Source organism: Sesamum indicum, linkage group LG9 (genome assembly GCF_026168435.1).
Source record: "Sesamum indicum cultivar Baizhima isolate 11 linkage group LG9, ASM2616843v1, whole genome shotgun sequence".
Taxonomy (NCBI): Eukaryota; Viridiplantae; Streptophyta; class Magnoliopsida; order Lamiales; family Pedaliaceae; genus Sesamum; species Sesamum indicum.
Genome location: NC_142665.1, coordinates 487,414 through 510,939, shown reverse-complemented (window position 1 = coordinate 510,939; position 23,526 = coordinate 487,414). Strand labels below are relative to the sequence as shown.

Sequence of the window (23,526 nt, the reverse complement as noted above, 5' to 3'; positions counted from 1 at the left end):
ATGATGTATGTATTATAATAAATAATGATAATCTTTGTGTACGTAAGTAGGTTTAGAAAAAATAAATAAATCCAATAAAGTCTCGCCCGACTTTATATAACAAGTAAAATCATGAAAAAAATGTACCTTCTATAATTAACAAAACCTTATTCAAATATTAAGGTATAAGTATTAAAATCAAGAAGAAGTATGTTCAACCATCCAATGATATCAGTGTTTATTATCTTATTTCAATAATAATTTCTTGTTACTTAATATCCATCTGTATATTTTAATATGATATGTAATTGATGCAAGCAAAAGTCGCTTGCTAATGAAGTTTTGGGACTCAAAATCTTTCGGCCAAATCCTTTGCAAGCCTAAGAAAGGGGACTTACAAAATAACATTTCGACGACCAAGTTAGTAAATAGTTGTCGAAAAATGAATTAAAAATAAATACAGTAGCAAAAGGTGTTTTGGAGATGAGAGAATATATTGTTGATGAAAAGTGTTTGAATAGTAAACTAGTATATATGTGATTAAGCGCATAAAACATTACCCTTAACCAAAGGGGGGAGGTTGGCTTTTATTGTCTTGGTTCTCTCTCAGATGAGGAGACATGCCCCTTTAGAACTCAGGTCGACGATTACTGCAGATAAGTTTTTTCAAATTTAGAGGCAGTTGGCGAAGGTTTTCAAGAAGTCAAGTCGGTCGAAAAGTATTGAACCAAATAAGTTTTTTAGAGGATAACTTCCACATCTCGAGAGGGTTGTTGGGAGATGGGAATAATCCTTTCATATCTCCAAACATAAGTGATGATTATATGATCCTCTTTTTCGTGCTGTACTAATAATCTTTGTAGCAGTGTTGGGGGAGGAGGGTACATTTAGCAACCAAATGGGCTTAAGGGACTTATTTCTTGACAGGCTAATGGATCACAGTCGGGGTCTAATCTATCTCGAATCCTATAAATTGATCATGAACTGGAGGCTATTCTCCCTCGGACTTCATGCGCACAAAGGCTTTTGTTGGGCTTCTATGTAAAATTAAGCCTATACATGAGCAAAGTGCCTTTTTTTGGGTATACATAATGCATCTAATCATTTTTTTTATACTTAAATATATTTAATTTATTAATTAATATATTAGTAATATATATATATATATATATGTATTCCAAAAACAGACGAAAAAAGAGAGAGGAAAGGGTAAATAAATAATAATAATAATAACGTATACAAGCACTTATTAATCTCCAACGGCTACTTGGAAATATTGGGTTGCAACCTTTTCAGCTGATGGGTCCCAAAAATCTTCCACTTTTGCTGTCTTCTCACCCACATAAAAGCTTAAAACCTCACAAAAGGAAAGACCCCACCACTCCACTCATCAAACTTACGTAGTCCATCACTCTATCATTTCCTGCCCAATATTTCCATGCTGCACCACACCTATTCGCTAATTATTGATGCATCCAATATGCCACGCTTCCAATAATCTTATAGAAAATTAATTCCGTACCTAATAATAAACAACAAAATTGGTGCAGTAATTTTTTTTATAGGAATTTTTCTACATATATATTATTTCGTGTTTGAAAACATTAATAATTTGAATCAGTATTGAACTAACATTATACTGATCACAACGTGATTTACTTTACTCCGTACTGGTAGAAAAATTGGTTGATTTAATTGTACATATATAAATTAAACACAAGGAAAAAAAGTTATATATACAAATATTATAAAATAAAATAGAGGGGGAGACATTTGTGTTGCATATAGAGTAACACATTAGTCCAATCCTTTTTCTAAAACCATAATAAATTAGAGAAAAAGAATTGTGATTAGAAATTTGTGTATGGTAATTAGAGAAGGACATTTGCTCTATCTTCTTCATCAGCTTTTGCTTTGTCTTTATCCAAAGGTTAAAGCAGAATACCCCAACCCCTCGCCAAGTGGTATCCCACTTCCCTGCAATTTCTCATACACAGTACTAATTCCATTGGTTTTATATTAATCTTCCCAAATCTTGGACTCCTAAACCCTCCAATCAACGTCCAATCCTCACTGCTCTCCATATATTCCACAAAAACCTCAAACCTTTTTGCTTCCGCTGTCTTCTTTAATCTCAACGTTCCATTCACGTCTCTCTCTCTCTCTCTCCCCAGACAAGTTAATCTTCTTCAGTTAATGCCCGGAAGAACATTGGTATAAGTACCATTCATTTATTGACGAAGAAGAAGAAGAAGAAGAAAGAGAGAGCAAATCCAAGAACATCATGGGTGTCTTTGCTTCTTTCCTTGTGCTGTCTCTTCTCTCTTTCTCGGCTTCTTTCTCATGTAAGTCTCTGCAAATAATACTGCACTCTCTCATACCACTGTGTGTTGTTTCCTTTACATTTACGGATTTTGTGTTTGATGATTTTTCAGGTGGAGAAATGCAACCCAAGATCGGAGTCTGCTACGGCGAGCTGGGCAACAATCTCCCCACCCCATCAGCATCCATTCAACTCATCCAAAAACTCAACGGCAAACGGATCAAAATCTACGGGACCAACCCCAAAATCCTCAAATCAATACAAGGCACCGACCTCCAAATATCAATCATGGTCCCGAACAACCTCATTCCCGACATCTCCACCAACCAAACACTCGCCGACCAATGGGTCCAAACCAATGTTGTCCCCTTCTACCCGGAGTCCAAGATCCGTTACCTCCTCGTCGGCAACGAAATCCTCAGCAACCCACCCAACACAACCTGGTTCAAACTCGTACCCGCCATGCGCAAAATCCGAAGCTCTGTCAAAAAATACGGTCTCCACAAGATCAAGGTCGGAACCCCGTTGGCGATGGACGCTTTGGAGTCTTCTTTCCCACCGTCTAATGGAACTTTCCGGTCCGACGTTCGGGAAAAAGTCATTAGACCGATGCTCCATTTCTTGAACCGGACCAAATCCTTCTTCTTCGTCGATGTCTACACTTACTTCGCTTGGGTTTCTCAACCTCTCCAAATCAACCTCGACTATGCTCTGCTTCAGCCCACGAACATAACCTATACGGATCCCGTTTCGGGTCTGACCTACACCAATCTGTTGGACCAAATGCTGGATGCTCTTGTTTTCGCCATGAAGCGACTCGGGTACCCGGACATTCGCCTCTTCCTCGCCGAAACGGGTTGGCCCAGCGGCGGAGACCCGGACCAGCTCGGAGCTAATATTTACAACGCCGCCACTTACAACCGCAATGTGGTCAAGAAGTTCATGGCGAAGCCACCAATCGGGACACCAGCCAGACCCGGGGCAGTCATCCCGACCATGATCTTCGCACTGTACAACGAAAACCAGAAGCCAGGTCCGGGTACTGAACGAAACTTCGGGCTGCTGTACCCTAACGGGTCGCACGTGTACCCGATTGATCTATCGGGCAAGACCCAGGTTTCAGATTACCCGCCTCTGGCGAAGCCTGCGAATAACGGGAAGTTATGGTGCGTGGTGGCGGAGGGTGCAAACAAGACGGCGTTGACGGGGGCATTGTCGTACGCGTGCAGTCAGGGTAATCGGACCTGCGACCCGATCCAACCAGGAGGGAAGTGTTACAAGCCCAATTCGTTGATCAAGCATGCTAGTTATGCTTTTAGTTCATATTGGGCCCAGATGAGGGCAGCCGGGGCGACTTGTTCCTTCAGCGGGTTAGCGGTTATGATCTCCAAAGATCCGAGTAAGTACTACTATCCTACTTCCTCATACACCACACCTCATAAAGTACTCTAATTTTTTTTTTAAATAAAAAAATATATTTAAAATTATTACATTATTAACTAATTATTATTAAGTTAAATTAAAATATAATTGTTATTCAAGTGGAATTAATATTAATTATTTTGTTCTATTTTGTGCAGGTTATGGGGCATGCAAATATCCGAGTGTTAACCTCTGAGCATGCAAGGTGGCATTAGCTTATTGGTTGGATTGACATGATTTCACCAATTTTTATTTATTTATTTTCTTGGAAATGGATTAGGGTTTATGATTTTTTACAGAGCTGAGAAGGCTGTGTTGGGCTGGGGAGTGTATTAACAGAGGCCTCATTGGCCCATCAACACTAGATGGCCCATTTTGAATCGCTTTGAATATCGGTTTTTTTGTCTAAAGAATTTTATGATTTGTGGAAGTAGGAGAGTATAAGATATGATATTCTCCTAATAATCTGTTTAAATTCTTGAGGTACGAAATATATTTCACATACATACTATCACTATTATTACTACTTCCAACGAGAGCTGGTGGGTACCAAAGAGTTGTGAAAAGCAAAGGATAACCAAACAAAGGAACCTACTGGAAAATGTCAATTACCTTTTTCCTTTTTCAATCAAATAACTTTTTTTTAGCTATATTTATTTCATAAATATTATTTTAAAAATAAAATTTCAAGGTATTTAGATTTAAAAATACAAGCTTCTATGTTATAAGAACCAAAGAATCTTGTTAAAATATATCTGATAACTGATAATTTTTTAGGGATATTGTAAAATCCTAATATCATTTTTTGGTAATGAATCTCAGGTCTAAGCCCACAATGAAGGGCCCGTCCATGGGTTTAGAAGCCCAAACTATTTGCAGTCCTTTTATAAACCTTCGAATCTATGGAGAAACAAAAATACAAGGTCTAGTCTTTCACTGTCTACATATATACGTCGTTGCGTTGCAGCCTCACACTCAACTTGGAGATATTTTTTATTTTTTAGGTGATAATAATGCATTATTATTTATTTTTAAATAAATCGATAACAATTATCAATATCAAATATCTGTATCTAACGATTATGGATAACTATAACGATCGTATATCTATTAGTATCATATAAAATACCTAATTAACACCTATTATTAAACTAAAACATTATATATGTTACAGTGAAATAAGATCCTAGAGTTAAACTATGGCTCATTGGCCAATCCAAAGATATTTAGATACTAAGAAAAAATATCTAAAAAATGAATCAAAAATACAACTTCTGACCCTCGTTGGACAGCTACCTAGCTATTTCACTTGCCAACTTCGTTGCCTCCAATACTCTTGCTGGATTCAGCTTATACTTCTTGGCTTCACTCATGTATTTTCCTTTTGCCTTTTACAAATAACATATTATTTAAAGGTTTTACAAATAGCATAATAATAATAATAATAATAATAATAATAGCATTAAATAAATAAGTCATTCAGATCTGATCACAAGTGTCCTTATAAATTTAGTTTGATAAGATATGGAAATAGGGCGGATTTATGGGCTTTTTCTTTTCTCATATAATAATAATAATAATAATAATAATAATAATAATTTCAACGCCTTTGAATGATCAACTACTTTTAGATATAGTGAACAATTAATATATTTATTTGCTAATGTCACTTGGTCACATTTATTTCCTGATGCTACAGTTGCCCATCTCACAATCCGTCGCTCGGATCATAACTCATAAGGCGTTACTTACTCATTTAGAGGAAAGGCCAGCATATACGCTACAGTGTTCCCGTCTATGGAGATTTGAGGTTGCATGGCTTCAATTGGAGCAGTGCGAGGACATAATGGCAGCTAGTTGGGGGTCATCATTGGGCCAGGGTGGCTCCTTGAAGGTTGCTGCAAAGTTTATATAAGGTTGAATGGTCCTTTTCTGGAGCAGGTGATGTTTAAACTCGATTTCCCTTCTTCCTTTATTTGCTTGGTAATGCTTTGTGTTTCTCTATTTCCTTTTCTTTTATGCTTAGTAGCAAACAATTTGGCTCCCTTGTTCCTTAGAGGGGACTCCGTCAGGGGAATCATCTCCCCCTATGTTTATTTTTACTCTATACAGAATATTTCAGCTCGTTGTTAAAGTCTGCTGATGGCTGGATTAAAGGGGTGTCCATTTGCACAACTGCTCCCTCCATCTCTCACCTTCTCTTTGCGGATGACGCTAATCTTTTGTCAGGCCTCTCTTCAGAGTACACGAGTGATTCAGGATATTTTGGAGGTATACCAGCGAGCATCGTGACAGGAGATTAATTTCTCCAAATCTTTGGTTGTGTTTAGTAAGAACATGTAGGAGGACACTTGCTCCCATATTGTTGTCGAACTTGCCATTAAACGAGAGAACAAGCTGGTGTGTTATTTGGGTCTTCCTTCTAGAGTTGCTTGATCCAAATGAAACTTTTTTGCCACCATCCAAGATGAAGTGTGGGCGAGAATAACGAGTTGGAATGCAAAACTTCTTTTTCAAGTGGGGAGGGAGCTGTTGATTAAGTCGATTATTCAGGCCATTCCTACTTATGCTATGGGATGGTTCCAGCTTCCAATTTCCAAGAAGAACTAGTTCTGTTGAGACTGGTTCTACTACCTGGCCATTATTTTTAATGCATTAATTATTAATACATATTTTACCCCAAATTAAATTAAAAATTGATACTTTGTACAATATATGTTATATTAATAACTTTATATATACTGCAAAACAAATACTAATATGTTATTTCAATACTAATTGCATGGAATTAATTTTGTAAAGGAACTTAATTGAGTGGTTAATGTAATATAAGTTGGAAATTGAAGAATATTTTTGGTATTGAAATAATTTGATATAGTGGTACCGTAACTACCACTTTAAATTTATAAAGCTTCTTCTCTTAATAATAATATAGATAATATGTTGTCGCTTTCTTAATTAGGTTGCAATTTTTGATTAGTGGGAGTGGCAATTATTGGTTCTTCCTCATCAGAATATTTCATTATTTTATTTAGTACGATTCATATATAGTTTATTAAATTATTTTTTGTAGGTACCTTAATCAAATAGAGTTGTGGAGCATAATTAATTATTTCATTCTCATGACACTGACACATTATCTAAACATAATTTAACTTGAAATAATTGAGGTTTTCTATCCCTACAACTTCAAAACTTGACTACCAATTCTTAAACAAATCTGATCAAATATTAAAATTTATGCTATGATGTCTATGCTTATGATGTCTATGCTTATTCCCACTCAACTTTTGTACTCATAATAATACTAATTTTGGATTTGTAATTATGAAAGATTTAAGAAAATATTTAAAGGAACAATATTAAGAACACAATTTCTATTGGATTAAAAATTACATCACTGCTTTTATATTATTTATTATCTTAATATATATTTTTAGGTACTTTTTTATCCTATAAAAATTAATATACAATTTCTATAAATATTTTATTTTTAAAAATTATACACATGTATAAAAACATGTCACGCTTACTAATTTTATAATGCATCTACCTAATATAATTACCAACGTTCATAAAGCGTTAAATTGAAATTGAGTTTTTTTAAAAAATAGATGAATTTGAAAATCAATTAAAAACATAAGGACTAAAAAATAATTAACCGAACATGAGAAAAATCAAAATTAACGACAAAAAGGGAAAAAGAAAAGTGGGGAGATCTTTTTGATAAGTGGGAATTGGAGCAGCTCCAATGTCCCACTTGTCGCCATCATAATTGCCAATCCCCTCTTTTCCTTCTCTCAATCTGACTCTCACCTTATCCGCTTTGTTCGCTCTCTCTCTCTCTCTCTATACGTATATCCCTTTTGTATCTATCTCCTTCTTCTCTTCCCTTTCTTTCTCTGTCTCTCTCTCTCTCTCTATATATATATAAATATATATATTGGAGAATCAGAACTACTATACTAGTAGAATACTTCTTGATTCCTACACTTATCAAAAAAACCCATTAAACCCTCTTCCATTATCAACTTGAATCAGCCAATCAGTTAGTCGAGACTTCACAGAGTGATTGTTGAATGGACTTTTGTGTTTCCTACGCCAGGCCCAGATTCCCAACTCTGCCCGCCGGAGTTCTCCGCCGTCCCGTCACTTTTGGGCTGCCTGTTGATGGACGGCCATTAATTGTGGTGGCTAGTACCAGTAGTGCTAGCAAGCGTGAGTTTGGGGGCTTGAACGCACCGCTGGAGCCGAGGACGACGGCTGGGAAGTTTTTGAGTGGTGTCTTGTTGGATGATCGCGACAACTTTCGGGTAGCCGCTAGGAAGGAGTTGGAGCGGCTGGCGAATGAGAGGGATGAAGCGGCGGCTCGTTTGCAGCTCAGCCTCGGGTCCGATGAAGCTTGCCTTCATAGGTTGGTGACCATGCCCTTTTCTTGGTTATCCCAAGTTTATTGCATTTACTGAATTTATGAATTTCTGAGAAAATATTATATCGGTGACAGGTCTCTGTGGTAAAATCAACGCTGTCTTTTTCTTATGGTTATTGTATTATAATCTGTTTAACATTGGGTTTGGTAGTTCAAATCTTATCTGAGGTTCAAATAATATGAGATACATATAAGCGTGAAACTATGATTTACAGATTATGCAACTTAAGTATATATGTATATGCTTCTAGGTTGTGTATTTATAAGTCTAGATATTGTTCCAAGGTCTTCTCTGAAGTTAGATATATGTGTGAAGTCAGAAGTCTTTCTCTCCATCCATCAAAGAACAGATCGGAGTAACATTGTGTGTGTTAAGAGAGAAAAAAAAATCTTTGTTTCCTATAGTTACTGGTTGAATTCGTGCAAGCTTTCACTCCTTTGATAAATATTGTTTCCGGGCTTGTAATGGAATAAAGATCAATGATTAGGTATAAAGCAGAGCTCAGCATTTTTTTAATTTTTACAAAAGATGCAAATTTTGTGATTGGTAGAGTTAGTTCTCCTTGTAGTGATATGTTGATTGCCTAAGCTATGTGTATACTCAGCGTAAGGTTATTGTGCGAACCTTGTTGTCGTAGTTAGATTATATCAAGGCTTGAGTTGGGAAAGCAAATATATTGATTCCTCTATACATGTATAGTTTTGGTTTGTGTGTTGTTGATGCTTGAATTATTTTGTACCATTACTTTGGATTTTAGCAATATGCTTGTATTTCTTTTTACGAACTGGATGGCACGTTTTTGGATAAGCGCAGAATTCCTTGAGAATGGCATGGGCCGGAGACGGTGTACTAGTGCATCAAGTTCCTCAAGAATGTAGAGGCTGGAGGAGCGTGTACTAGTACTGCCACCGGACATGGAGTGGCCGAAATATAATGCATTGATGCATTCCTTGCATCTCTCTTTCGGCACCTCTAGGTGATGGTGGAGCAAATACAACGTCGACGTGGATTATACTGATGCTTTTCACATTACTGCATTTTCAAGGCGTGCTGTTACAGGACGTAGAGACATAGTATTGCTTAAATGACCACTTCTTGAAATAATTAACTGTAGGCCAAACAAATGCTGATAAACCTGAGAAACCGTGGTAATGTTGGTCAATTTATACGACGGCTTTGACTTTTCATACTTTCTTGCTGACTTAAAAAATGAATGGCAGGAGGATTGCTGAATTCAAGGAGCATGAATGCCGGGATGCAGTTGAAGAAGTTATGTACATGCTCATATTCCACAAGTTCAATGAGATGAGAGTTCATTTGATCCCCCGGCTTTCCGAAGGCGTGTATAATGGTCGGCTTGAGATCTGGCCTTCAAAGGACTGGGAACTTGAGTCTATCCATAGCTTTGAGGTTCTGCAAATGGTTAGGGAACATCTAAGAGCTGTTGTTGGATGGAGATCAATTTCTAATGTCACAGCCAGCTGGGCCACAACTGAGATACAACGGCTCAAGCTCTGCAAACTTTATGCTGCTTCTATCTTGTACGGATATTTCTTGAAGTCCGCTTCTTTGAGGCACCATCTGGAACGGGTTCTAGACCTGAGCAACTCCCACTTTGGCATTGGTGCTCGGAATCAGCTTTCCGCTCCTGAGATGTTTTCAGTGGGATCAGACTACATCACCTCTGGCCGTGTTGGCAGCGCAAAATCATCATCTGTGGGTCGAGTCTCTTATAGCTTGGGGAGTAAACAGGAAAACTTCAGGTTTTATGTTATGGGATTTGATGCGGAAACAATTCAGATGTGTGCAAAACCAAAGTCCAAAGAGGCAGTGAATCTGATCGAGAGACACAGCTCCGCGCTCTTTGGAGACGAGGAGACAGGTTTGGTAGAGACCAACGATGTAATTACCACTTCGTTTGCAAGTTTGAAGAGATTTCTGCTGGAAGCTGTTGCTTTTGGCTCCTTCTTATGGGAAGCGGAAAACTGTGTGAATGCTGTATATATGCTCGAGGAAAACTGAGTATGTTCTATGCTCTTTATTAGGCCTATTTTGTGTATATTAGATTTCTTGCTTTTTAATGTGGAGGTGTATATAGTATATGCTGTTTCCTGATGGCAGACAGAATAATGTACATATAGAAGTTTCACACGGTGATTTTGCTATAAAGAAAATTTTTGTTCTTGCCCAATTTTGAACTGTCTCATTTTCTGAAGTTCCTTTGTTGTTTGACTTGGACATACTTGAATTTTTCGTTCGAACGATATTCAATACTTATGCCTAGTTCTTTGGACAGGCGACAATTTGGATCTTTTATTGTAAATTGATGTGCAAGTTGTATTGTACTTCACATGAGCATCTGACGTTATAAAGATCACGTAATCCGTATATATCTGTATGTATACGGAGGGTTGAATGGTATACAAGCATGGACAAGAAGTTTGCCTCAAGGGCTTTGTATTCAAATTTCGGGAATTTATGCTAATCGAACTCTTAACTATATTCCAATGCTACTTTTCGAACAGAATGTGAAGTTGAACATAGAAATGGAACCTCGGATGACAAATTGACTTGTAGAACTATCTACAAAGGTCAAACTTTCATAAGATAAACCAGCTTGCGACTTCATAATTCTGAATAACAGACCAATTACATAGTTTTAGACCTGGGCAATTGTAAGCACTCTTCCTCAAATTTTTTTATGTTGCACATGAACCTAGAATCTCCCTTGTCCATTTGTTTTTCCTTGATGACTTTGAATTGTTAAAATGTGCAGGCAACACCTACCCTTTTAAATACTCAACCTAAACAGGTCAGACAACAATTTCAACGCTCAAACCATATAATAACTCATCAAATTTACATCATCCTGGAGCATAATTTCATTGCACCACCAACCAACTCTTTTCTTTCTTTCCTTCAGCAATGGCTGTTGTCCTATTGAAGCTCGTTTTCCTCGTTTTGAGCATGTTGTCGAACCTGCTAACACGTCTTATCTTCAACGCTGCAGCTCACGTCCTTGTTCAAATGATTCAAGCCCTCAAAGTTCCCGGTGAGGGCAGCCAACGACTTCTGGACCATTTCAGGAACTTGATCACAACGGTATTGAAGTATTTGTCTAATCTCATTATCCAGGCAATTAGCAACGCGTTCTCATCTCTTTTCAATGTTGTTAAAGAAGGGATTCTGAGTTCATCGTCTGGCTTGGCTGGAACAGCGGCGGAATTGGTGGACAAGTCCAAGACATCGCTTAATGACATGGTGGAAGATATTCCGGAGGTTTTGGAGGCTTTCAGACAGATGGTTGCTAAAATTGTGACAGACTTTTGGAACAACAGCAATAATGCTGTAGCATATGTGACTCAGAATGTCTTGAATTGACATCCCAATTTGTGGAGCTCTATATAGTAAGTAAATCATAGAATTTAGGACACTGAATTTGTTTGCGACATACATACCATGAAATCAATAGGAAAACATTTATGATAGATGTGATCAGAAGATTCAAAAATTTGGATTGGTGAAAGATTTTGTTGTCTTGCCAAGAAATGTATAGAAATCAAGTGTTTGTACATGAACAAAGGTTTTCACTTTTCAGGCTAAGTTATGAAATAGTTGGAATTTAGAAATATTGCACGAATTTATACCATCACAGGTGCGTGATGCATTCTCCACTCAGGATCTTTCTTTTTATAGATGAGATGATGTCAATTCAATCAAATGGCCAGTGACATAAGTTCATCATTAATGATCAAAATAGGAACCAATAATTACCTTTTAGTCTAAAAAAAGATGGTATCAAGAGAGAAATGGGCCGGGCTTTTTCTAAAGTTTCAAAACCCCAAAATTAGTAGTTAATTGGGCATTTATGGATAAGTCTTCTTTCAGTATGGGCCGTGAGAGCGGACGCAGTGATTAAGATTAACTGGATTTCGATTCTTCGGGTAACATAAATTGTTCGTAAAGGCCCAGAATCTCATGCCATTAAAAAAAAAAAAAAAGAAAGAGAGGTTGCATGTACTAATTGGGAAAAAATAAACTAAAGTTGCATGTGCCACTACAAAAAAAATATAATATTTACTTATAATTAATCATCATTATTAAAAATAATAATTATAATAAATAATTATTGATCAAAGTCATGCAATAATTGTTAGTCGTGATTTTTACTAGTATGACTAAAACTTTTGTTATGGTTAAAAGTTAGGGCTGTAACTCATAACCTTGATAAAAATTATTTTTCATAGTGTATAAATTAAATTCTTGTATCTAATTATGATTAATAATAATTATTTATCATGACTTTTAATCTATAACCATTAAAAGTATAAATCATAGTATTTTTTGTTTTTTTTCTAGTGTACTAATTGGGATTGTGCAAGGACTAGGATTCCCCATCCTGTTAGCTCATTACAAGGATTTAATAAATCTTAGTATCTATATTTTCTAAAATAAATAAAAGTCTTATCTTGCAAAGAAAGAAACAAAACCTAGCCACACATAGTTGAAAAGCACGAGACTGAATTGAAATGGAAAGCAAATCAAAGAAGATGGAGTGATGGTTGAATATTTCAAATGTTTACTTTTATTCAAGGCCTCAAGATCACCAAACCAATGTGAAAAGGGAAACCGCCTCTCTGCTCCCATCAAACAGTACTACTAGTCCATGAACTGATGATGCATGAGGGTAGGGGGGACTCACTTGTTTGAGAGGACCTCAAAGCCCTTAAAGGTACTGGTGAAGGGATTGACCACCAAGGCACATACATGTACAAGGGCTATTCTTGTCATTTCACCTACCCAATTCGTTGGTTGAAACTCTATTTAACGATTTATGATTCGCAAGAAGCCACCAACCCAATTTAGTTGAGCCAAAAAATTTGAATCTTTCTCAATCGATCCTGAAACTAAGACGATTTTTTATTTGGGCCATGGCGGGGAAGCTTATGCATGCATGCGTCTATGACGGTTCTGTCACTGGAGTGGTCGGTTTGAAGGTAAACATTTGATTTCTGTACAAGTTTCTGTCTGTTTATTGAGGAGTTGATTGAATGTCCTGAATTAGTATAGTTTGAAGTAGACAAGTATTTGTAATAGGTAATACTGTGAGTTCAAAAACTGAAGCATATATAATTGTTGCAGCACGTCCAAGTTCCAGTTCCTACTCCAAGTAAAGATGAAGTCCTGATAAAGTTGGAAGCCACGAGCTTAAATCCTTTTGATTGGAAAGCTTACAAGCTCAAAGCCCTTCTGCGTCCTCTTCTTGCTCGCAATTCTCCATTGATTCCCGGTAACCTTAAATTTTCCTGTATATAGCAGTATTAATTGTGTCGGCTTAAATGGGATGACAAGGCCGCGTTAGATAATTTGTCTTTTCGACCCAAACTTGTGATTGTTTGATAATTATATATATATGTTGCGTTTGTCTGGGTTTTACAATATATGCGAGAAGAACAGTTTTCGGATCTTATAATATTTCAAATTATTGTAATAGTATGATCTGTGTGGGGAAGTGTTGTTCTAGCTTTTAATTTGATTCTATGTTTTTCATTTTCTTAGGTACTGATGTGGCTGGAGAAGTGGTGGAGGTTGGATCCGGAGTCAAAAAGTTCAAACCTGGCGACAAAGTTGTCGCCATCCTAAGACTTATAGTAAGTTTTTTAATTACCTCATAATCCACCCGTCTTTAATCATTCTATGTGTAAAACAATATCTCAACTTCAAGTAAAAGCTGCACAAACACAATAAATTCTTCACACTACAGTGAATTCAACACAATTTCCTAAGTTTCATACATATAGTTATAGTGCTTGTGCATATATATCCTTTCTTGTCTTTTTGGACATGTGTGCTCAAATTTATTTGAATCAACAGCCAGGAGGTGGGTTGTCGGAGTACGGTGTGGCTAACGAAAAACTGACAGTTTCCAGGCCTCCAGAAGTGTCAGCTGCTGACGGTGCAGGCCTGCCCATTGCAGGCCTTACAGCCCACATGGCACTCACCCAATATGCTGGTCTCAACCTCGACGGCAGCGGCCCTCAGAAGAACATCCTCGTCACCGCCGCTTCAGGCGGAGTGGGTCAATACGCTGTTCAGCTAGCAAAACTGGGAGGCGCCCATGTAACAGCCACATGTGGAGCACGAAACGTTGACCTAGTCAAAAGCCTCGGAGCCGATGAGGTTCTTGATTACAGGACCCCAGACGGGGCAGCTCTTAGGAGCCCGTCAGGCAGGAAATACGATGCTGTTGTTCATTGTACGACAGGCGTTTCGTGGTCCGTTTTCGAGCCGAATTTGAGTGAGAATGGTGTTATGATTGATCTCACTCCAGGGGCTGCTGCTATGTGGACTTGTATTGTCAAAAATGTTACCTGTTCCGGGAAGAGGTTGGCACCCCTGATGCTGATTCCTAAAGATGATCGTAATTTAGTATGTCTTGTTGAGTTGGTGAAGGAAAGGAAGCTTAAGACAATTATTGACTCCAGACATCGTTTAGGCAGAGCTGAGGAGGCATGGCGTAAGTGCATTGATGGGCATGCAACTGGGAAGATCATTGTCGAACAGTAACAAAATTTTTATTCCAATCAGATTTAAATTTTTCGTTTACAATGTAACATGTAAGATTCAATATCATCTAGCTATAGCAATGTCTATGAGTGTAAGATTCAAGAAAGTTAATAAAAATTATGATTGGAGATTTATTACAAATTCTTAGTATATTTTGCATTAAATTATATATATGTGCTACATATTTTTTTAAATGAATAAAATAACATAATTAATTGTGAGGACTGTGTGTGTGTGATATGCTTATTGGTAATCTAAATTTTTCATTATAAATTAATATTATATTTTATATTCCACTTCAATTTTCATATATATATTTTACCTTGTGGATAAATACATGAGCAAAATATAATTGAAACTAAAAATATATTTTCCCGAATTTTGCACTTTGTTACATATGACCTTTTTTTTTTTGTTGATTTTTCTATGAAAAAAAATATCCCATATTGTCCATATATAAATAATACCACATTACATAATCCTTAATATCACATATGTAGTACCTAGTGTATGTGACTTTTTTTGCAAAAACTTGATTAAAAAATAATTATAAATAGCAAAAATTTTATAAAATTGAGATGGTACATTAATAAAAAAAATCAAATATCTAATTTAAATAACAAAATATAATTAACCATTTTTTATTTGTGTAAAGTCTCAATTTGATCATATGGACAAGGAACAGATACAAACAGTGTAAAATTTGACGTATAAGAAGGGCAACATTGTCATTTGACCAAAGGCAAAGACCAATTCTCCTTCTCCATCACCACATCTTTTTCTAATTAAAAAAATAATAATTAAAAAAAAATGGTCCTGCATAAATATAATATAATATGTATACAATTTTGTATGCGTTTGGTTTCTTCTCCAACGCTACTTCTGCGGATTTTTCTGTTGTTATATTATTATTATTATAATGATTCATCATAACGTAGCTCGCTCCCTTGATCCAATTCTCTCTCCCCCTTGTTTTCAACGATACCTCTCTTATTACTGCATTTTTATCCGAATATCCAATTTTCTCTCTCTACACCTTACACACCTATATTCCTCTCTCTAGATCTTCTCAGCTTTCACTCATGCCGTGTTGCTGTTTCGTATAAGGTGAGGTCACTTGGCCGCTAATTTTTTTCGATTTTATTCACTGTTTTTGGGGGAGTTGGAGATTTTATTACGTGGATGTCGTCTTAAATTCTACTTATGCTTCCGATTGGTCAGATATCTGTAATTTGAATTTAGACTGTGTTCTTAATGCTTGCAATTTTGGATTTTATTTCTTTTTTTTTTTTTTTAACTTGATCGTGGTGGCTAGTGTTGTGGTTTTCTGAGACTGAGATTTTCGCTTATTTTGGTAATTTAGTTTAATTATGTCGAAGGAGTTATACTTCCCCCCCCCCTCTTTTTCCTGCCTTTATTATTTTTGGTTGTTTTTTCGGACGTTAGATTATGTGAATTCAGAATTTCAATGAGCTGATTATGCTATGCACTTTTCCTTTTTGGGAGGAAAAGTTCACGCGGAATGTATTTGATTCTTGGAATGTTAATTTTAGTTAGTTCTGTATTTTCCCGTGAAAGAATTATCGATGCTTTTTTTTAATACTTTAATTGTGATCTTCTCTCTAAGGAAAGGATCACGAGAAATTTGAATTTTTTTTAAAAGTATGCCTAAGGTGACGAGGATCATAAATTTCAACCAAAGGACAACTTCGCATCTGCAATTGTAGTATTCACACAGCTGATATCTGCAATTATATACCTCAATTTGGTCAGAAATTGGAGTAGCATCCTATCTTTCTGATTTCATTATTGGTTTTTTTTAGTTGATTTCACATTTTTGAAAGTGCCAAATTTATTTTTATGTACATTTTTTTATTTTTAACCACTGATGTCATCGTTAGATTCTACGCTAATTTGTTTGTTGATCTCTTTGATTTTTGGCAGATGGATGAAATTTGAAGTTCATGATAGTTTCATGATCATATGTGGATAATTTTTTGATATCCGTTGCTGGAGTTTTGTAGCAAGGACGTATTGGATTACGGTGGCCATATTTAGATGATAACCACTGCTTGCAGCTAGTAGAGGCTGCATATAAGCATGTTGATATCATTTTGGTTGATATTTAATCATTCTTACAATGAAAAGCCAGCACTTTACTACATTTTGTATTATTTGGTGGACATAAGCAAAGATGTGTACATACAGTTACTTGAAGAACACTGTTTAAACAGTGTTGAAACCTCTTTAAAGAGGTTAGAACTACATTGAACTAAATTAGGTTGCCGGTTATTGCAAATCAAAGAATGGAAAGGTAAGCATTTTTTCTTAAATTATTTGACTGAGGCTATTATGACTTTCTTCTGGCAGTAGCTTTACAGTGCTGTTTTGATTCCATTGTCCTTCCAGATATAAAATTTTGGATGAGCTTGGTGATGGAACTTGCGGTAGTGTATATAAAGCCGTAAATGTCGAAACATCTGAGATTGTGAGCACTATTTGTTCTCCTCATTTGTTTTCTATTTCCTGGTGATATTCTTTTTGTATTAAAGGTGATTCATTTTGACATCTAGTATCTATTCCAGGTTGCAGTCAAGAAAATGAAGAGAAAGTTTTATTACTGGGAGGAATGTGTGAACCTAAGAGAAGTAAAGGTATGTTAGTCAATTGATCTAATAGAAGTTAATACCCATGATGGAACTTGAAGATTACATATGGATCGCACTTGTATTATTGTAGTTAACGTTTTTTATATTTCCTCTTATGTGCAGTCCCTCCGCAGATTAAATCATCCCAATATCATCAAGTTGTTGGAGATTGTTAGGCAAAATAATGAGCTTTTCTTCATATTTGAGTACATGGTATCATTTGCTTATCATTACTTATTTTCAGATTACTGTTATGTTTTTATGTGTATACCGTATCCTTTTAAAATGTGATACATATTAGACCTTTAACAGCTTGTTCTCATTAATGAGTTATAGACAAGAATAAAGTAATATGTGCATGATGAACTTCTGATTGGTGGCAAGTGTCTAGTATTTGTCCATGCACTGTACAAATGCAATTTTGGTGCAAAACTTGGAGTCGGATGCTCACAAACAAGGAGAATCTCAATGTGAAAACAAGGTTGTTGAGATTAAGTTAATGAAAGTGATGGTTTGGTGCTTAAGTTGAACTGCATTAACTATTCTACTCTGTATTGCCACTTTTACTTAGATTTCTACTTGTGAAATCTAATCAAAGGTTTAAAACAGTAAGAATAAAAAAGCCAAAATGAGTTGATGCAGTGGAAGTGGGTAAATAAGGGAACATGCAGAAGATATCTGAATATGGTGGTGAAGTAAACGAGGAAGAGAGGTGACAGAAAGTACGATTCACATTTAAACTGATTTCATTTGGAAATTAGCCATCTTGGTAAACACAAATCGAACAGCAGGCATTGCAGTTAATTATGAATTTAGGTGTGGAAACAGGGAAATGTTTTGGAACTTAAATTCTTGGAAAATATTTATCCTAACATATTGTAACGATAGATACCGTGTCAACTACATTATTATCCGGTAGATGCCGATATCAAATAAACTGCTCCAGAATGATTCATGGACTTTTCCTGTGTTACAGTACCTTCATGACATATTTAAGTGGTCGGATATGTTAATCTGATTTCAAAATTGCTCAAAATACTATACCAAAGACAACTTTCCACTATGGTTTTGAGCTGGTCTTCATATTTCCAGGAACATAACTTATACCAAATAATGAAAGATCGGAAACAATCTTTTTCTGAGGAAGAGATTCGAGCCTTGATGTCTCAAGTGCTGCAAGGGCTCGCTCATGTGCATAAACATGGATATTTTCATCGGGATCTAAAACCTGGTATTAATATTAAGGTTTTTCCATGTCATCTGGATTTGGCAAGCTTTTGTTTCTAGAGAAGGAAATATTGTTATCCTGCTAATTCACTAAAATCGTTCTCCCTCCAGAAAATTTGCTGGTGACAAATAACATTATAAAGATTGGTGACTTTGGACTGGCTAGAGAATTGTCCTCAACGCCTCCTTTTACTGATTATGTTTCAACACGCTGGTTTGTCACCTTCGCCAACACCATTTACCTTTTCTTGCTTTCTTTAGTGATTCAGGACAGTCTATTTATGCCTTATACGTGCTTTTCTTCTCTTGTTCTTTTTTTTTTCTTTTGGAAATCTTTTGGCTAGGTATCGAGCTCCGGAGGTATTACTGCAATCTTCATCCTATACCCCCGCCATTGGTATGCAAGATTGTTTTTTGCTCAAACTTTTCGTAATTCTATTACTTCTATGGAACTGCTTTATTTTGTTGTTTTTCATCTCGATTGTTGGTTTATAATCTTGGTGGCTTCTGGGCTCTATTTTGACTGTGCCATAAGACATGTTGCATACAAGAGATTAAAGCATTAATTTTTCTTCTCTTTCAATTCTTTTATACAATAACTCCACAAATGCATAATTCCTCACAGATATGTGGGCTCTTGGTGCAATACTGGCTGAGCTTTTCACTTTCTGCCCGATTTTTCCCGGTGAAAGGTGACCTCATGATCTAGTCCCTGAATATATTTATGTCCACTTACAATGTTGTTTTCCATATGCCGCATGGTAGGTAGTTTTTTAAATGCTGTCTTTTTTTTGTCACCATGTGAATTGCAATACTTTCCTGCACATCACATATATGTTCTTTAATTTTGCTGTATCTAATGAGATTATTATGTATGTCAAACATCCATTAGAGCTAAAAGACTATGCAAGTGAATTATCTGGAGGTGCATCCTTTTGTAACATGTGAATGTTGTTCCATTTATGGGCAGTGAGATTGATCAATTATACAAGATATGCTGTGTACTTGGGGCACCCGACTGGAATACTTTTCCTGAAGCTACAAACATTTCTCGGTTACTTAATATCACTTGTTCAGATGTGAGTTCACTTCAACTTGCGCAGCATATACTATTGCTTAAGTTTTTTTTTCCTCCCTATCTAACTGATTTTGGTATTAATCTTGTTGATTGTTGATAGATCATGCCTGCCGATCTTTCTGATATTATTCCAAATGCGAGCATGGAAGCAATTGACTTGATCAAGGTAGCTTCAATTGTGTATTTAATTTGGTGTATTTTATGGATGCAAGTCTGCTTGATCTAATACTTTTGTCTATTTCAGCAACTTTGTTCCTGGGATCCATTAAAGAGACCAACTGCAGAACAATGCTTGCAGCATCCGTTTTTCCACGTAATTTGCGTAATAGGTTTGTGTAAGCTTACACTGTTTTCTCATAGGTACTTAACTTCTCCAATGATTAGGTCGCCACGTGGGTTCCTCGTTCACCTGGAGATGCACTTCAACTAACTCTGGGTAACTGTTTTTTTGGTATTTGGTGTACTTGTCAATGATGTAGCTAAGATATATGATCCTTTTCTTACTTAATGACATGTGTGTAGGATCTGAACCTAATCTTGAACTGAACCTGTGGGACTTTGGCACTTCAACGGATGATTGTTTTCTTGGCTTGACTCTGGCAGTAAACCCCAGTGCTCCAAACTTGGGTAGAGGTTGTATTATTGGTATTTCATGGTTATTGAGAATTTGAGATGTTAATTATGGCATTTGGTGCTTTCTTTTCATTTATTTCTCTGCCAAACAATAGGACCCAAATATTGTATGACAGAACTGATATAATGGGACAAGTAATCTGTGAATTGGTGAGAATTTGACTTAGTACCACATAACTAAGTGCAACAAGGGGAAACCAAGTATCGGTGTACAAGACCCCATCAACCACAATACTGCCCTTGTTATATAGTGAATTTACTGTCTTGGGGAAAAGAAAAGCAGAATCTAGCTGTGGTAGGAAACAGTGACGGAATCAATATGCTTTTCGAATAAGTTCATGCACAATATCATTTCCATAAGATGTAGTATAGGTCTGCTTCTTTGTCTTTAAGTTTATCGCACTGTACTAGGTATATTTGTTTAAAATTTGTAGATATCTGATTCAGGATAGTGTTAAGACCTAGGTTCCCACTGAGATTCTGTTAAGAAAAAGAATCATTTGATGTGAGACTATTGTATTACAGAATAAGATAACAAACAAGAGTCATTTTCCTGATAATTGTTTTGGTTAAATCATTAAACTGAAGAATGCTGTGATTTTGTAATCACATCCTTTTTCTTCTTTGACATTCCTTTTCCACGTTATCATCCTGCCGTCATTGGATGTTTTTAGTTGCCTCTCTGAAGTTCCACATTCTTCTGATTTGCAACTGTATCTCTTACAGACATGGCCCACAAAAATCAAGGTGCCAAAGAGGTAATCCTTAAGTTTCGTGTTTTCTCTTAATTCTCTTTCTGCTAATGATTTATAAGAGACCTGGATGAAAGTTTTTGTTTATCACAGTTTCTAACTTTACTTGCAGGATCTGATGATCTGCCCTGGTCTTATAGATCATTCATCACAATCAGGTAACATTTGTACTTTTTTCCTGCTCACATCCTTTAGGATATGAATTAACTACTTGTAATAATGTTTCTTCATTCAACTAGAGAAGATAATTGTATGCTCGCTGCTGCTTTTCAGTTTTCTGGTCACTGTTTCCCTCTAATCACCATGTCATAACTACGTCTGTAGAGCCTTCCCTATCCCTGTCTTTCAGGTACGTCACATGGTTTTCTATAAATATGATTTGCACAGAGAGGGGGGAGAAAGAGAGACAGAGTAATTAGAATCTTGATACACTTAATATTTATATTTTCTTACTGTTTGGAAATTGCAGTTCTGCTCCAAATCCATCAATTGGAGGTCCACAGGCAGCAGGGTTCGCCATGGCTACTTTCCAATCCAACATTTTAGAACGTCCCTTACTGGCGACTTCTGCACCCTTCACTCAGGGTCATTACCTCTGAGATATCCATCTTCTTATGGAGTATGATCATATGATTAAGTTTCTTTATCGACATTCAGTTGTAGTTATACCCTTTTGTTGTCCATAAGTGATTTAATTGTAAATGATTACTGTCTTTTCTCTTTTCACTGATATTTATTCTGGGAAGTAGCGCCTCCGCCCCCAAATCCCTTTATACTAGGGAGATAGTCGGAGAAGATAGTGTTCTGAAGTGGCTGGACTCAACTCCATAGCTGCTTGCAGGACATTGTTTGATGCCTTTGCTCTAGTTTTTGAATAAGAAGAAGCGTGATCTTTGTGAACTTCTGTATGATTTCCGTCTTTATGGATGTTGTATTTATCTAAGTGAATGTTTGATTTCAGGCTTTTTGGGGGTAATCTCACAATAAAAAACTACAGCATAATTCAGTGCTGACCGTCGAAATCTTTTGAAATTTTCAACTTCAAGAATCCGCTTTAGTTGCACTCCTCTTATTTCTATAAATACGCCCTCCTAATCCGCTTTATTTCCGTCAGTCTCAAAATTACATTCAAGCATTTTAAGCAATCTAGTATTCCTTAAAAAGATTCCAAAGTACTCTTTTGCCTCATCATTTCTCTAAGTTTTACATGCTCTACTATTTTGAAATTGTATTTTGAAACTGCTTTAACCCTCAAGCATAAGTGTTGGACAACATGTATATATATATGGGTAAATTAGATCGTCATCCTTGCAGATTAGACATAATCACACTACTACTGCCCTAGTATGTGATAGGACAACTTGAAAAAAGAAGATTTTTAGTTTTGCGATATTGCACGGGTGAAGTATACTTAGATTACAAATTTCTAATTCCCGATCAACTTTTGGGTATAGTTTGTGGGCCTATCCAAATCTCTTCGTTTTGGGATTGAGTAACAGTAATTGTCAATAATGAGTTTTAAAAGATTATTCAATATCTTTTATTTTTAGTTAGACACATTTTCATAATAACTCACACAATATAATGGGATATCAATCGAATTGCAAGTCACATCATTACCCATCTTATGAGTGGCTGCCAAATCTAACCCTTTAAGAAAATGGCTAAGACGACAAGGATTAGAAATGATAACAAGCAGGCGAGAGGTGGATTTGGTCGGATTTGATCGATATTCACTGCAATAATTTTAATTAGAGTTAAAATCTATCTCATCTTACCATGTTTCCAGATCTAACCCTTCATCTGTCATTTCTTATGAAATTTATATAACCCTGAAAACGGGAAAAAAAAATAATCTACCGGCCATCTAATAGAAACAATTCGAAGTTGTGCAGGTTGACTAATATCCTGTTACACATCTTAGCACTTTTGACGTAGACGAACTTGAGATACTTTAGTTTATTTGTTGACTGCACGAAGAAGAGCTGACCAATCCATGTTGGATACACTCTAGGAGAAGTTTGAGGCGCACATATTCTCTTTTCAAGGCCTTGTATTCATCACATTCCCAATTTTAGTCCACATACTTCCAACCAACCTCTCATGGAAAATGTAGTAATCAAAAGAAAGCACCATCATCATTATGTTGTTCCTTATTCTCCTACCTCTTATTATTAAAAGAAAAAAAAAAAAGACACATATCACTATCTAAATGGCTCGTATGTACTTCTTATGTATTTTAATTGAAGGAATTAAGAAAAATTTATTGTATAAGAGACGTTGATCATCATTATTAGAAAAAATTCATTTTTTGTTTATAATTTTATACTGTATTGTTCTATTTTAAAAAAAAATAAATGGAATAATCAAATATATTGAATAATTCTTATTACGAAACAATTATGTTGATCGTCTTTATTGAAAATTTACAAATATGTGGCATATGATATTAGTTTTTATTTATGTT

The 23,526-nt window shown here is 36.0% G+C and overlaps 4 protein-coding genes across 5 annotated transcripts; all 4 read left to right on the top strand.

The window, feature by feature from the left end:
- The first annotated feature begins 2,017 nt into the window (after positions 1 to 2,017).
- LOC105170121 (O-Glycosyl hydrolases family 17 protein) lies at positions 2,018 to 4,250 on the top strand. The gene is made up of 3 exons (XM_011090742.3): positions 2,018 to 2,324; positions 2,415 to 3,701; positions 3,883 to 4,250. The coding sequence occupies exons 1-3, from the start codon at positions 2,264 to 2,266 to the stop codon at positions 3,918 to 3,920; spliced, it is 1,386 nt and encodes a 461-aa protein (XP_011089044.1). The 5' UTR covers positions 2,018 to 2,263; the 3' UTR covers positions 3,921 to 4,250.
- A 3,294-nt stretch (positions 4,251 to 7,544) lies between these two features.
- On the top strand, positions 7,545 to 10,345 carry LOC105170122 (phosphoserine aminotransferase, putative (DUF760)). Its single transcript, XM_011090743.3, has 2 exons — positions 7,545 to 8,138; positions 9,375 to 10,345. The coding sequence occupies exons 1-2, from the start codon at positions 7,804 to 7,806 to the stop codon at positions 10,174 to 10,176; spliced, it is 1,137 nt and encodes a 378-aa protein (XP_011089045.1). The 5' UTR covers positions 7,545 to 7,803; the 3' UTR covers positions 10,177 to 10,345.
- A 2,407-nt stretch (positions 10,346 to 12,752) lies between these two features.
- LOC105170246 (chloroplast envelope quinone oxidoreductase homolog) lies at positions 12,753 to 14,862 on the top strand. The gene is made up of 4 exons (XM_011090917.3): positions 12,753 to 13,151; positions 13,297 to 13,444; positions 13,714 to 13,805; positions 14,029 to 14,862. Exons 1-4 carry the CDS (start codon positions 13,086 to 13,088, stop codon positions 14,719 to 14,721), a joined length of 999 nt encoding a protein of 332 aa, XP_011089219.1. The 5' UTR covers positions 12,753 to 13,085; the 3' UTR covers positions 14,722 to 14,862.
- A 710-nt stretch (positions 14,863 to 15,572) lies between these two features.
- Positions 15,573 to 22,019, top strand: LOC105170125 (serine/threonine-protein kinase MHK). 2 transcript variants are annotated; one of them, XM_020696871.2, is made up of 18 exons: positions 15,573 to 15,828; positions 16,666 to 17,035; positions 17,131 to 17,209; positions 17,307 to 17,375; positions 17,493 to 17,582; positions 18,462 to 18,600; positions 18,708 to 18,810; positions 18,941 to 18,993; positions 19,222 to 19,288; positions 19,567 to 19,675; positions 19,775 to 19,840; positions 19,919 to 19,987; positions 20,059 to 20,110; positions 20,197 to 20,319; positions 21,034 to 21,065; positions 21,172 to 21,217; positions 21,333 to 21,408; positions 21,529 to 22,019. In XM_020696871.2, the coding sequence occupies exons 2-18, from the start codon at positions 17,028 to 17,030 to the stop codon at positions 21,656 to 21,658; spliced, it is 1,311 nt and encodes a 436-aa protein (XP_020552530.1). In that variant the 5' UTR covers positions 15,573 to 15,828; positions 16,666 to 17,027; the 3' UTR covers positions 21,659 to 22,019. The 2 variants fall into 2 exon arrangements, with proteins under 2 accessions (XP_020552530.1, XP_011089053.1); XM_011090751.3 differs by having other exon boundaries at positions 15,574 to 15,828; positions 20,197 to 20,307.
- The last annotated feature ends 1,507 nt before the right edge of the window (positions 22,020 to 23,526 follow it).